Source organism: Colias croceus, chromosome 29 (genome assembly GCF_905220415.1).
Source record: "Colias croceus chromosome 29, ilColCroc2.1".
NCBI classification, from domain to species: Eukaryota; Metazoa; Arthropoda; class Insecta; order Lepidoptera; family Pieridae; genus Colias; species Colias croceus.
Window position 1 is genome coordinate 4,905,440 of NC_059565.1, and position 13,964 is coordinate 4,919,403.

General features: G+C 32.0%; 1 protein-coding gene across 1 annotated transcript in view; it reads left to right on the plus strand.

Annotated features, from left to right (window-relative positions):
* The window catches only part of LOC123704443 (fatty acyl-CoA reductase wat-like), a 42,938-nt gene that overhangs the window by 14,666 nt on the left and 14,308 nt on the right, over positions 1–13,964 (plus strand). The window contains exon 3 of the mRNA XM_045652832.1: positions 10,005–10,266. Coding sequence (XP_045508788.1) covers positions 10,005–10,266 — 262 coding nt within the window. The remainder of the gene's footprint in view (positions 1–10,004; positions 10,267–13,964) is intronic.

Genomic DNA, 13,964 nt, shown 5'->3' on the forward strand with positions numbered 1-13,964 from the left:
AAAAAAATGTGCATTTGCTTAGAAAATAATATATTTTCTGCCAAATTTTTCTTGTGTTTGATTTTACACGAGTATTATACAGGTTGTCCCACTATTGGTATACTAAGCGCGAAGGGACTTATAGTTTTGCATACACTGGTCACGTAAAAAATACTGAAACAACAAAATTACGTCAAAAATTTTTTGCTAAATTTTTCCTGAAAATCCCTGTTTTCTTCTCTAACTTCGCGCAGCCGGCATATACCGCTTCTCTAATGTGAGCATGTCTATAAAAACATAATCTTAAACGATAGCTCACGTGCTAGTGGCAAAGTTGGGCGGGTTGCTTGTTATGGGTGTACACATAGAGTTTTAAGAATTCATCTATTTGAAAAAAAATGCGTTTTAGTAGATACTTACCCAGTTTTTGAGTTTATCCTCTTCATGTAGGTATTGGTAGAGTATATTTACGAAAATATATATATTTTTAATGATTTCATGTCTTTAAAAAGCTTTTTGGCAATGTGAAAGAAAGACATACACAATACACATACACTTATGCATTTATAAGTTACTAGGTTTCCGCCCGCGGCTTCGCCCGCTTTGTCTAAAAACCTTCCTCGAGAAACCGCACTCTATCTATTAGAAAAAACCGCATCCAAATCCGTTACGTAGTTTTAATAGGGACATAGATACAGACTCTACTCTATTTATTGACTCTACTCTATTTATCTACGCTATTTATTAAATAAATCCAATCAAAATCCGTTACGTAGTTTTAATAGGGACATAGAGACAGAGAAAGCGACTTTGTTTTATACAATGAAGTGTTAATAGACTTGACGTGAAGAATAGGAATTTTTTATAACAGAAATAGGTAGGTATATGGAATTTGGAAAATTAACAAAACCACAGGTTTTTACATCAATTACAAAAATATACATTTCCGTAAAACAATTCGAGAACGCGAGCAAAAGTAATTTAATTCGCAGCCTCCATGCTCTAGTTTTTATTATATTTTGTAGAGAATTTAGTTTTTTTCGCGCCGCCTCCTAGAGCGGTTGTGTAGAAGACTTGGCGTTGAAAATTTAAAAAGTTTGTGTATTGTGTGTGTGTGAGTGTATCATAATGGTATGTATATTTGTGTGTGCTTTTTTATCTGTCATTATATAGAATATTATTTGCGTATTATTTAGTCTGTGGTATGTCAAATTGAGTGGTTTTTTTAATAATGCAAATTTCAGTGTCGAAATAATTTGCGAATATTTTTTGGTTGAATTTTATTAGTTTAGTTTTTATATTGGAAATTAGGCGGGTTATGTTAATTTTAAGTGATTTGAATTTTGGAAATATTTGATACAATTTGCGGACGTTTTTTTTGTAAAAAATTAAATTCAAAATTAACTGTCATATTATAAAATCGTAATTTACCAAACTAAATGACAAAAATCTTTTTTATTTAAGTAGGTAGGTATGTTTACTTTTACGAGCATTTTCTTGATTTATTTATGTCCAATTCTTTATGTTTAATGCAATTTATTTAATTGGGAAAATATTTATAATTATTAATAACGTAGCTTATAATAATTATTTCAAAACGTAGGTAACATTTTATCTAATACTAGCGGTCCGCCCCGGCTTCGCCCGTGGTACATATTTACGTTTTCTCTACATAAGAACCATCCTTGGACTTCCACAAACATTAAAAAAAAAGAATTATCGAAATCAGTTTAGCCGTTCACACGTGACGCCGTGACAACGCGAAACTGGTTTCATTTTTATATAGAGGTATACGTATGTACATAATAATATAGATTTAGAAAAATAATATTATATGTATAGAACAGACATACAAAAAAAAAATGTTTTAAAATGCTTATGTTCTTAATTATGAGAATAAATAAAAAAGTACCGATAACAAATTAAAATAAATAATGTTATGTGTATTTTAAAGAGAGTTGCGTTAAATAAATAATGCCCTACATTTTAACTAAAATCCGTGTCATTCGGTTTTGCAGTGTTTTCGTTAAAATTGAATCGTCATCATTTTTATTACAATAGTTTTTTGCGTTTGACTTCGCATACGTTATTTTATACACTGAGTTGAACAATATTTATGAAAAATTGTAAAAAGGGTAGACCTAAGTATCAATTTTGCAGATTTTTGCGGGAATTTATTTTTTTAATTAATTATTTCTAGATTGTTTTGGTTGAGTCGTTGACAAATAAACAAACAGCAAATAAAAAGTAGAAATAATTCTACCATGGATTCAAAAGGGAAACTATTCGTTCGTTTTTGAGCTAAAATCGTTTTCAAATGCATTTAAAAACCTTTAAAGTTAAGATTTTATTGGGTTATTATGCTGTTTATAATTATAAAAATCAATTAGTAGGTACCCTGTCTCAAAACCAGTATATTATTTGTCATTGACCTTTAAATACCTATACCATATAGTTCCTTCTAACAGGAAAACAGCTACAGATACACAATTACACATAATTATTTTGTTTTTATTTTTTAAGCTTTATAGGTACAATTTTTATTTCGTTTATAGTTATATATTTATAGTTTATAGGTTATTTTGTTGTCAAAATTTATCAAGTTTATTTTTAACCTCACACAAAAGAGACTGAGTTAAGTGTGCTATTTTTTTGGTTGTAGTGAATTATTTAAGTATAGTTAGATAAGTCGTTATTATTCTAACGATTGTAATGGCAATGTCAAATCATTTTATAAAAAAAAAATATACGAAAGAACAGGTTATTCATAAACACACCTACACATTTGAAAAATTATCCAATTTTGATAAACAAAATGCAATAAAAACAGCGAATTTTTGGTATTCCCCAATCCCCATGCTTTATCTGCTTTTTTTTCTGATCCTTGTGGCCGTAACAAGCGTTTTGTTTTAAAACCTTTTTTGATAAAAGGGTATTTCTTTATGTTCAACAATATTTTTTTAATTCGAACTAAGATTGTAGGTACTTATAATATGTTTTGAAACAATCTTTTTGTTCTTTCTGTATGATTTTATTTCTCTCTTTTATTTTCTTTTTGAAGTGAAACTTCTTCAGGCGCGTTGAGAGTAAAATTTCAAGGTCCCGTCATGGCAATACAGTCATAGAGGGCGATGATTTTAGTATCTTTGAATCGTGCTGAAGAAGTTTCACTTCTAACACATGTGCTCGGCGCACACGCTCTCTTTCTTTTTGTTTGTTTTAATGTATTTTATATGTTCTTTAAATAAGCGTTTTATATATAATATCTTTTAATCTATACATTTTTTTATAATATTTGCCGGCTCTTCTCTGTAGAAACTGCTTTCTGAATCGACGTTTTTTTTTAATGATGTAGCTATTTTGACTATTAAAAAGCGATTCTGAACGTAGTCTATCGATAAAAATAATTTTTGTGTTTGTGTTGGTGTTTGTACTTACCTATAGATTAATAAAATGTTAAGTACATAAGTATATAGATTTTAAAATTATTCTCATAATATGGTAAACTTACACGAGTTGTTTTTTTATCTACAAAAATACATAGTATTTTACAATATTGTGTTGCAAGTAAATCTCGAATACAAAATAACAGACAATTAAATCAAATATCGTATGAAAACTCACCGTTTCTTTGGACTAAACGTGTTTTAAAAACAAGTCGGTGTTTTTTATTAGTTTGGGTTTTTACCTCAGATATTATATGGAGAATAATTTTTGCTTATTGATTATGAATTAACTTGCTTTTCGCCCGCGGCTTCGCCTGCGTTTTGAAAGAAAAACCCACATAGTTCCCGTTCCCGTGGGATTTACGGGATGAAAGTTGAAACCTAGCCTATATTACTCGTGGATAATGTAGCTTTCGAATGGTGAAAGAATTTTTAAAATCGGTCCAGTAGTTTATGAGCCTATTCATCACAAATTACAATCAAACAAACAAATAAAGTTTTCCTCTTTATAATATTAGTGTAGATATAGGGTAAAAATTAATAATTTTATACTAGACTTCATAATTATTATAGGAATAAACTAATGAAGTATATAGGTATTAAATTTACATAACAGCAAATTTTTGTGTTCATTTCAACACTGCATCCAAAATAAAATAATATATAGAGAAGATTTTTTGCAATAAGTGAATATACCTAACCAAGACCTAACCTAACTATATCTAACACATGGTTGCCTAGCAACAGCAAACAACATTTTTTTTTCAACATTTGCATGACTCGAAAATGGCTCATGTAAATTATTGTTTTTTTTCAACCCAATTTTGATAATCAGTTGAAATACGAGAAATAATCTTTAATATAAAAATGAATCCCAAAATGTGTTGGTAAGCGCATAACTTTAAAACAGCTGAACCGATTCCTTTAATTCTTTTTTTATTATATTCCTTGTAGTACGAGGATGGTTCTTATGTAGAGAAAACGTGAATATGTACCACGGGCGAAGCTGGGGCGGACCTTACATTAGTAATTTATAATACTAATAAAGAAATCCGAGTAGGTATTTATTTAAATGTTAAGGTATTTTTTTTTTGCCAAATTTTTTTGCTGAAATCTTATAAACGGACAAAATGTAGACATTTTGCCAAAAAAATAAAAATACAGACTCAAACTTAAGCTCAAACTCAATTCTTTATTCATGTTATATACGTGTAAGATTTTTATACATATTTATTTATTTATTTATTTATTTATTTATTTACGGCATACGCCAAACCATACATATATTAAACTTAATTCTAAACTTATCACTATAACCTTAGTTCTAGGTACCTCTTACATTCTTCACCTATCATTCCCATCCCTGACACAAACAAATCATATACTGGTGCAGAATTGAGGATTGAGTTCAGCAGCGAAAGCATGCGAGGCACCGGAGACTGCTGGCGTTGAACCGTGCGTGTGCGCCAAGCAGCTAACAGTTGGTGGCTTCGAGCCCGTGTATAATTATCAGGCACATTTAGCCGTAAGAGCATTTCTAATAAATCATTAGAATCTATTTCATTGTATAAAACGTTAAGAGCAAATTTAACAGTTGATAGACTTCTACGAAGTTCCAGCGAGTTATAACCCAAACTACCCAGCAAGAATTTTGTGGGATACAGATATGGGTAATAATTATAACTTCTTGCATACAAGGACCTTAAGAATTTCTTTTGCACCTGCTCCAACATAAGGATATATTTTTTCTCGTAGGGACTCCAGACAACGGAATTCGTCTCTAGAATACTCCTAACAAGTGCCGAGTAGAGAACTCTAATAGCGCTATCTGAAAGTCCGACAGAGTTGCGCAGTAAGAATCCTAAACGTTTGTATGCAGCGTTAGAAACATTGTGAATATGCTCATGAAATGAAAGATGAGGCACGAATGTGATACCTAAGTCGCGCACTTTAATCACACGCGATATTCGATCCTGTCCTAAACTATAAACATAGTTCCGTATATAGGCTGAACGACTAAATGTCATAAATTCACACTTGTCAATATTAAAGTGTAGTTTGTTCTCCACACTCCACATATAAACTGCATCTACGTCTGTTTGCAAGCGGCAGTAATCTTCATCCGATTTAATGACTTTAAATATTTTAACATCATCGGCAAAGAGTAAGATATCCGACTTTTCAATTACATCCGGTAAATCGTTTATCAGTAATAAAAACAGCAAAGGACCAAGATTTGATCCTTGACTTATACCAGATCGAGTAGAATAAGACTCTGAAATATACGGGCCATATTTTACAAATTGTTTCCGATCCCTAAGATAATTAGAAAACAGCTTGAGCAAAGTCGGGCCACATCCATGATCTGCTAACTTCAACAACAGTACATCATTATCAACACGGTCAAAAGCTTTGCGGAAATCGAGATAAATAACATCGACTTGATTCTGTTTATCCATTTCACGTGATAATGTCTCAACAAGTGAAATGAGATTTGTAGCGACCGACCTGCGTGGTAAAAAAGCATGCTGAAGAGGAGAGATGTATGGCTTGCATTCATGTAGCATTTGAGAATGCAAACACATCTCAAATACCTTGGCTAGTGAACATAAAATCGCCACTGGTCTATAATTAACCGACTTCAAAAAAAAGGAGGAGGTTATCAATTCGGCCGGTATATTTTTTTTTTTTTTTTTTTTTTTTTTATGTATGTACACCGATTACTCCGAGGTTTCTGAACCGATTTACGTGATTCTTTTTTTGTTCGATGCGGGATGGTGTCGAATTGGTCCCATAAAAATTTTATTTGGCTAGGCCTAGTAGTTTTTATTTTATGAGCATTTTTGTCTGTACTCGATGACTTAATTTCAATGTAGCAAGTAACTTTGATTCACTTCCCGGTAACCGATTGAGCTGAAATTTTGTATACGAATGTAAATTGGATAGCGATGAAACATTATCATGACATGGAGCTGATCGGATGATGGAATCGGAAGGTGGCCATAGGAACTCAGTAATATATTGACTCAACTTTATCGAGTTTGGGCTCGTTTGATTCGTGTTGAAAAATACACTAAAAAGTATTAAATAAAAATAACTGCGTTAAAAACAACCGACTTCAAAAACGGAAAAGTAAGAAATAAAAAAGATTTGATATTATTAATTACTACATATTATTTTTATGTGCTATTTATTAAATAGGTTTGAAGTCGGTGCCAAACACTAAGCACTTAGTATTAAGCCCATGCACCGACATCAAACCTTTTTAGTAAATAGCACATAAAAATAATATGTAGTAATTAATAATATCAAATCTTTTTTATTTCTTACTTTTCCGTTTTTGAAGTCGGTTGTTTTTAACGCAGTTATTTTTATTTTCAACTTTGGTTCTACTACCTGATTTAGGAATCGGAATAACTCGCGATTTCTTCCATAGTGTAGGGTATACACCTTTCATCAGAATAAGATTGAATATGTGCATTATAGGTTCAATTAGGTATTCCACAAGACCCTTAATGATATAAGCAGGTATCATGTCAGGTCCAGGAGAAGCGTTAGATTTTAATTTTTTTATACATCGACTGATTATATCTTTATTTAAAACCTTTATATCGAAGAAACGTGAACTGGACCTAGCCTTAGAATTAGCAAAGTCAAAGTCTAGTTTTGGTGAATTAGTTAAAAACACTGATTTGAAATGCTTAGCAAACGCTTCTGCCATGTCCTTACCCCGGTACTCAGTATCATTAAAGGTTACCATTGTTTCTTTATTATTTCCTTTGCGCAGTGAATTAACATATTGCCAAAATTGTGTTGGTGTATTAACTAAATTTGTAGATATTTTATCTAAGAAATCCTTATGTGCTTTATTAATATCATTTTTAATTTTTGACCTTAAAAATTTAAATTCATCATAAGCTCCACGGTTATTAAGAAATTTCCACTGCCAGTGTAATTGAGCTTTGATTTTTAAATTGTGTATGATTTCATTATTATAATATACTGGATAAATACGACGATTCGTCCTTGGTTTTTTATTCGGAATACATTGATCAAAAAATTCATAAATAGTACTGTTAAAGTATTCAAGTGAATCATCTACCTCAGGGATATTATAAATCTCTTTCCAATCAAAATTTTTAACATTGTAATGTAACGATAAGTAATTCCCTTTACTAAAATCCCAGTTCCTAGTGGTTTCTGTAACAACCGGCTCTAACGTTGGGCTCCGAGAGAAAATTTTATAAATTATACTCACGTTTAATGGAGGATGATGGCCATCAATCCTAGATAATTCCTCACCTGGATTCACGGCTGATACACAAACGTTATGCACACTCAATTCTGCATCAGTAAGAACTGCATCCAACACTCTTCCATTCTTATTCACAATGTTATTGCATTGACTCAAATTACATTCAACTAAAAAGCTATTAAAACTCAACATAACATTTTCACTACAGCTATAAAAATTAAGATCGCCCATAATTAACAATCGTTCACTGTTAAGTTTCTTATAAATACTAGACACATTATTGAACCAATTTAAATACATATTATCTGAGGCAGAAGGTGGAATATACGCAACACAAACATAAATAGAATGTCTGTCATATATATTTATACATATTATTTTTATACATAAAAAGCGAATTTTAGTCGCAAAAATAAAAATGCACAAGGCTGTGATTCAGGAAAAAAACATTATATACTTACTCAAAAACTAGTTCTGACTTCTGTCGATCTTAGACAAATAAAAAATGTTGTGTGGTTTTATGAAACCACGGTAGAAGTGAAATTTTTTTTCACACTATAGACATTTAACTAAAAATGATTATCGTATTTATACGATAATTATCGTACGTATCGTGCGTCACGCGACATGCGCTACACAGACCAAAAAGTTTGAGACGATGTAATAAAAGTTTCACTTTAAAATATATTTATTGTATTATTATTATGTTATACCTAAATGTTTTTTTTTTTTTTATATAATTCAAAGCCCCCAGCTTTACCCTGATTACTTTGGATTAAAATAGAAAAAAGTCGTAGCCTGCGTCACCCCTACTAATATTATAAATGCAAAAGTTTGTAAGGATGGATGTGTGTGTGTTTGTTACTCTTTCACGCAAATAACTACTACAGAACCGATAACAATGAAAATTAGCACAAATATAGAGGATAACTTGGATTAACACATGGGCTTTATCCCGAAAATCCCACGGGAACGGGAACTATGCGGGTTTTTCTTTGTAAACGCGGGTGAAACCGCGTGCGGAAAGCTACTATAATTAAGGATACCTATATTCTGAATGTTTCATTTACTTGTTTCTCCTTCAAGTTAAAACAAAAGAAATAAAGATTAACTTGAATATCTTCAGACGTGATGTTATGTTAAAAAATATATTATAGCGCACGTGGTTTTACATATTATTATGTATAATAAGTAAAACGCAAATACCATACGCTAGCACTATGCAGTATGCTTATCACGTAATTTCTATGCTAATGCCTAATGTATCGAGTATTTAGTTATTCTACATTTTCTAGATCCCTTACGTTCTGATGTAAACAATGTATTTGTCTTGTAGAATGTTAGGAATATGTTTTATCTTCTATCCTACTGACACAAGCGAAAAGCTTAGTACGGGATCAGAATTCAGATCGTGCCGTGTGTGAAATATGTCCCGAAATATGTATTTATTTTGTTGTATTCATTTATTTAATAAAAAAAAGTTTGTAAAGTATAAGATTGTTTAAGTAGTTGACAAAACTCGATATTCTGATGTGATACAAAAATAAATCGTTTTATTTCCGTAAAAAAATAGTATTTTTGTAATTACTACTGATTTTGGATGATAATAAAATTGTAATAAATTTAAATATTACCTGCACGGGCGACAAAAACTGTTCGTAACGAACGAAAAAAAAGCTCTGCTACTACCTACTCCATAAATCATAAGTATGTAAATTGTAACTCATATCTACTCTAAATTCTACAATGTACATTTTTAGATAAGATTCCTTATTACGGCGCATTTACATCAAACGAACATAAAGCTAGAGTTCAGAGCATTATTTCGTCATCTTTTAGTGTAAACGAAAACTCGTATTCAGTGATGTTCAGTACGTTCTAACATTGCATCTAGAATCTTTTCGAACGCACTTAGAACAACGAAAGAGTACTCTATGTCTGTGTACACTAAAAAAAATTAACATATTGGGGTTAGAATGAGTATTTGCTCGTTTGATGTAAATGCACAGTTAAAGAATCGTTTGCTCTTTTTGCGCTACCCATAGCCTCAAAACAACAGGATTCTTCTATGTACATCCTGTAATCAGTAATATGTATATTACTAGCTTACCACCAGCGGCTTCGCCTACTTTCTCTAAAACCTACTAAATTATATACTAAAATCTTCCTCTTGAATCACTCCATCTATTAAAAAAAAACCGCATCAAAATCCGTTGCGTAGTTTTAAAGATTTAAGCATACAAAGGGACATAGGGACAGAGAAAGCGACTTTGTTTTATACTATGTAGTGATTATGTGCCTAAAACCTTTTTCTACTATTCCAGGAACTAGAAAATTCCATCCGCATAGCCGACGTGGAGAACCAAGCAATGAATCCAACAGCTCCAATCCTTGACTATTCAGAAGACCACGAGTTCGTTTCCGCCAACCAGCTCGATGACTACTACGCGAAAGAAGACCAAGCTGATGCCATGGCAGAAGAACAGCGTCGTCTGACGAAGGGTAAAGCGTCAAGGACAGACATACAGACGTTTTATAGAAACCAGTGTGTTTTGGTTACGGGTGGCACCGGGTTTCTGGGGAAAGGTTGGTTGCATGGTTTTTTTTGTTAGATTAAGTGGTATTTTTTAGTGTTTGTACGCGAGTATTATGCGTTTAGAAATTAAAGAGTTTGACGAATAACTAATTTTTAAGTTACATGTTTAAAATAAATGTATAGTTTTTAATAGATTCTCGAAAACTCGAAATTGTTAAATAAAAAAAAGTTACTAAGTATTCGACGATAAGTGATCAATTACAAAGATGTTTAAATAATGTAACAATTTCTGATATTGCATCTGATTTAATGTAAACAAAAATTAAATATGTATGTCACTTATAGAGCAAGATCCCAGGGTCGCCAGACTTCACCAATTTTTTGACAGCTGATGAAAGAACTATTGAGTAGTATGTACGCCAATTTCTCTAATTTCTTAGAAAAAATTGGTGAAATAATATTCAAAATAAGTCAAGTAGTTTCTGGCCTTATTTCCTACAGATAAAAAAACTACAAACGCAAACAAAACTGCGGGTAAAGCTATACTATTATAATTATCTTCACGTATACATATTATGCAGATGAACGTGACCTTAGCTTAGTCCATTTCATTTAAAATTTAAATCCATTGTCATTGTTAATCAATTATTTTTTCATTTAATTTATATCTATACTAATATTATAAAGCTGAAGAGTTTGTTTGTTTGAACGCGCTAATCTCAAGAACTACTGGTCCGATTGGAAAAATTATTTCGGTGTTAGGTAGCCCATTTATCGAGGAAGCCTATAGGCTATTTATCATTATGTTAAGACCAACAGGAGCGGAGTCACGCGCGGAAAACCGCGAGGCACAGCTAGTTTTCAATACAATGAATTGACTTTGTTAATTAACTGTTGCCAAAACTGGAAAGAAATATTGTTATATACATTACACATAGTTTTATAAACACCCAATAAAAATGTATTATTTTTAGAGCTAGCGCGCAAGAGCAACTTTTGTCTCCGCAACTATTTAGTCTCTCCCATCAACTCTATGGGCTAGTAAGAAAGTGCGCGCACGTAGCGACCCAACTCCCCATAGAGTTGATGGGAGAGACTAAATAGTGAAGGAGACAAAAGTTGCTCTTGCGCGCTAGTTCATAGTATCATGACACAGCATAATTCATTCATTCAAATCCTACTAATATTATAAATGCGAAAGTTGCGAGGATGTATGTGTGTTTGTTACTCTTTCACGCAAATACTACTGAACCGATTACAATGAAAATTAGCACACATATAGAGGGTAACTTGGATTAATACATAGGATAGGTTTTATCCCGGAAATCCCACGGAAACGGGAACTATGCGGGTTTTCCTTTGAAAACTCGGGCGGAAATCTAGTATCATAATATGACCGTTAAAATTTAATGCCGACCGTCAAAGTAAAATATAACAACAGCATAATAATCTTATTTATTTGAAATGTAAATAAATACATAAATGAATACAAATTCGCGATATAGGAAGAAGGATATCCTTCAATTAAATATCTTTAAATTGAGGTCAGATTTAGGTATTGTTAAATTATTATGTTATTTTTTACAGAACATGATTTTTTTATTATAAATGAACATCCATACTAATATTATAAATGCGAAAGTAACTCTGTCTGTCTGTTACTCAATCACGCCTTAACTACTGAACCAATTTGCATGAAATCTGGTACAGGTAGAGACATTTTGATACCCGTGAAAGTACATAGTAGGTTTTATCCCGGAAATCCCACGGGAACGGGAACTATGTGGGTTTTTCTTTGACTGCGCGGGCGATGCCGCGGGTGGAAAGCTAGTACTTATATAATATTATTATTAGTTATATTTTTTATGAAATAATCTAAAAAGAACACCTAAAAATGGAAACACGATATCATTTAAATTTTGCAAATTTATATTATTTAGGTTTTTTTGTCAGTCTTTGCCAAACACTTTTTTTTCTTTTTTTTTGTCTTGTTTTTTTGACTTATTTTTTGACATGGTCTGTTGCATAAACGTCTGTTGGGTTTTAGCTGGTTTTAGCATTAGATACTTTTGATTTTAGAATAAAAAATCTATCTTTATTAAGTAAGTAGTGAAAAAAACTGTTTGTGCTTATAGGTAATTTTTTGGTAGTTCAAGTATATATAATATATTATAATTAAATATATAATGCAATATTGTGAATTTAATGAAAAACTAGGAAAAACTATATTGTTAAAATTCATCTTAATTAATATCTATCTATATTAACTAGCTTTCCGCCTGCGGCCTCGCCCGCGTTTTCAAAGAAAAACCCGCATAACTCCCGTTCCCGTGGCATTTCCGGGATAAAACCTAGCCTATATTGCTCAGTGAATATGCAGCTTCTTATTGTGAAAGTATTTTTGAAATCGGTAATTACAAACTTTTCCTCTTTATAATATTAGTATAGACTAGCTTCCGCCCGCGACTCCGTCCGCGCGGATGTCGGTCTTCGCGTGGATGGTTTGTTTCTCCATTTTGAGTAACTCTGACAATGACATCTTATAAATATCTATCTGACCCAAATACGGCTAGGCCTATAATAAATTAATAATACCCAACGTGTGTTCGCGGTTCTACAGAACAACGTCTATGGATAACTGAAAAAGTAAGATTATTTTTTTTTCTACGTATTTTTCCAGGATAAAAAGTATCCTATTTTACGCCCAGGATAATAAGGTATAATTATACCAAGTTTCATCGAAATCGAACCGGTAGTTTTCACGTGATGTCTTCACATACAGACAGACAGACAGACAGACAGACAGACAGACAGACAGACAAAAAATTTTTTAATTACATATTTGGGTTTGGTATCGATCCAATAACACCCCCTGCTATTTATTTTTTCAATATTTTCAATGTACAGAATTGACCCTTCTACAGATTTATTATATGTATAGATTATCTGTGGTATCTACAACATTTACTCTGTTACAATTATTAACTATTGAAACTAAAGATACTTTATGATACGCTTCATATCACAAAGCTAGTGTTCCTTGATTTATTTATAACTATTACTATCTTACCGTCCGCGGCTTTGACCGCTTTGTCTAAAACCTAATAAATTATATACTAAGACCTTCCTCTTGAATCACTCTATCTATTGAAAAAACCGCATCAAAATCCGTTGCGTAGTTTTAAATATTTAAGGGACATAGGGACAGAGAAAGCGACTTTGTTTTATACTATGTAGTGATCTAGTATCTACATATACATATTCTATTTCTATATCAAGCTGCCTATCTAATTCAACGACAAAAAAAGAGCGTGTATGCCGAGCACACGTGTCAGAAGTGAAACTTCTTTTAACTACCACAAATACGGAAAAAATATGTGGAATTCTATAATATAAAAATGAATCCCAAAATGTTTTGGTAAGCGCATAACTCGAGAACGGCTGAACCGATTTCGATAATTCTTTTTTTATTATATTCTTTGAAGTACGAGGATGGTTCTTATGTAGAGAAAACGTTAATATGTACCACGGGCGACGCCGGGGCGGACCGCTAGTTTAATATAAAAATGTTATAACTTAGCAATAAAATCGATAGTACCTAATCAAACTATTCCGAAACTACTCCTTTCCTTTATGTCCCGGGGTAAAAAGTAGCCTATGTCCTTTCTCGGGTATCAAAATATCTCTATACCAAATTTCATGCAAATTGGTTTAGTAGTTAAGGTGTGATTGAGTAACAGACAGACAG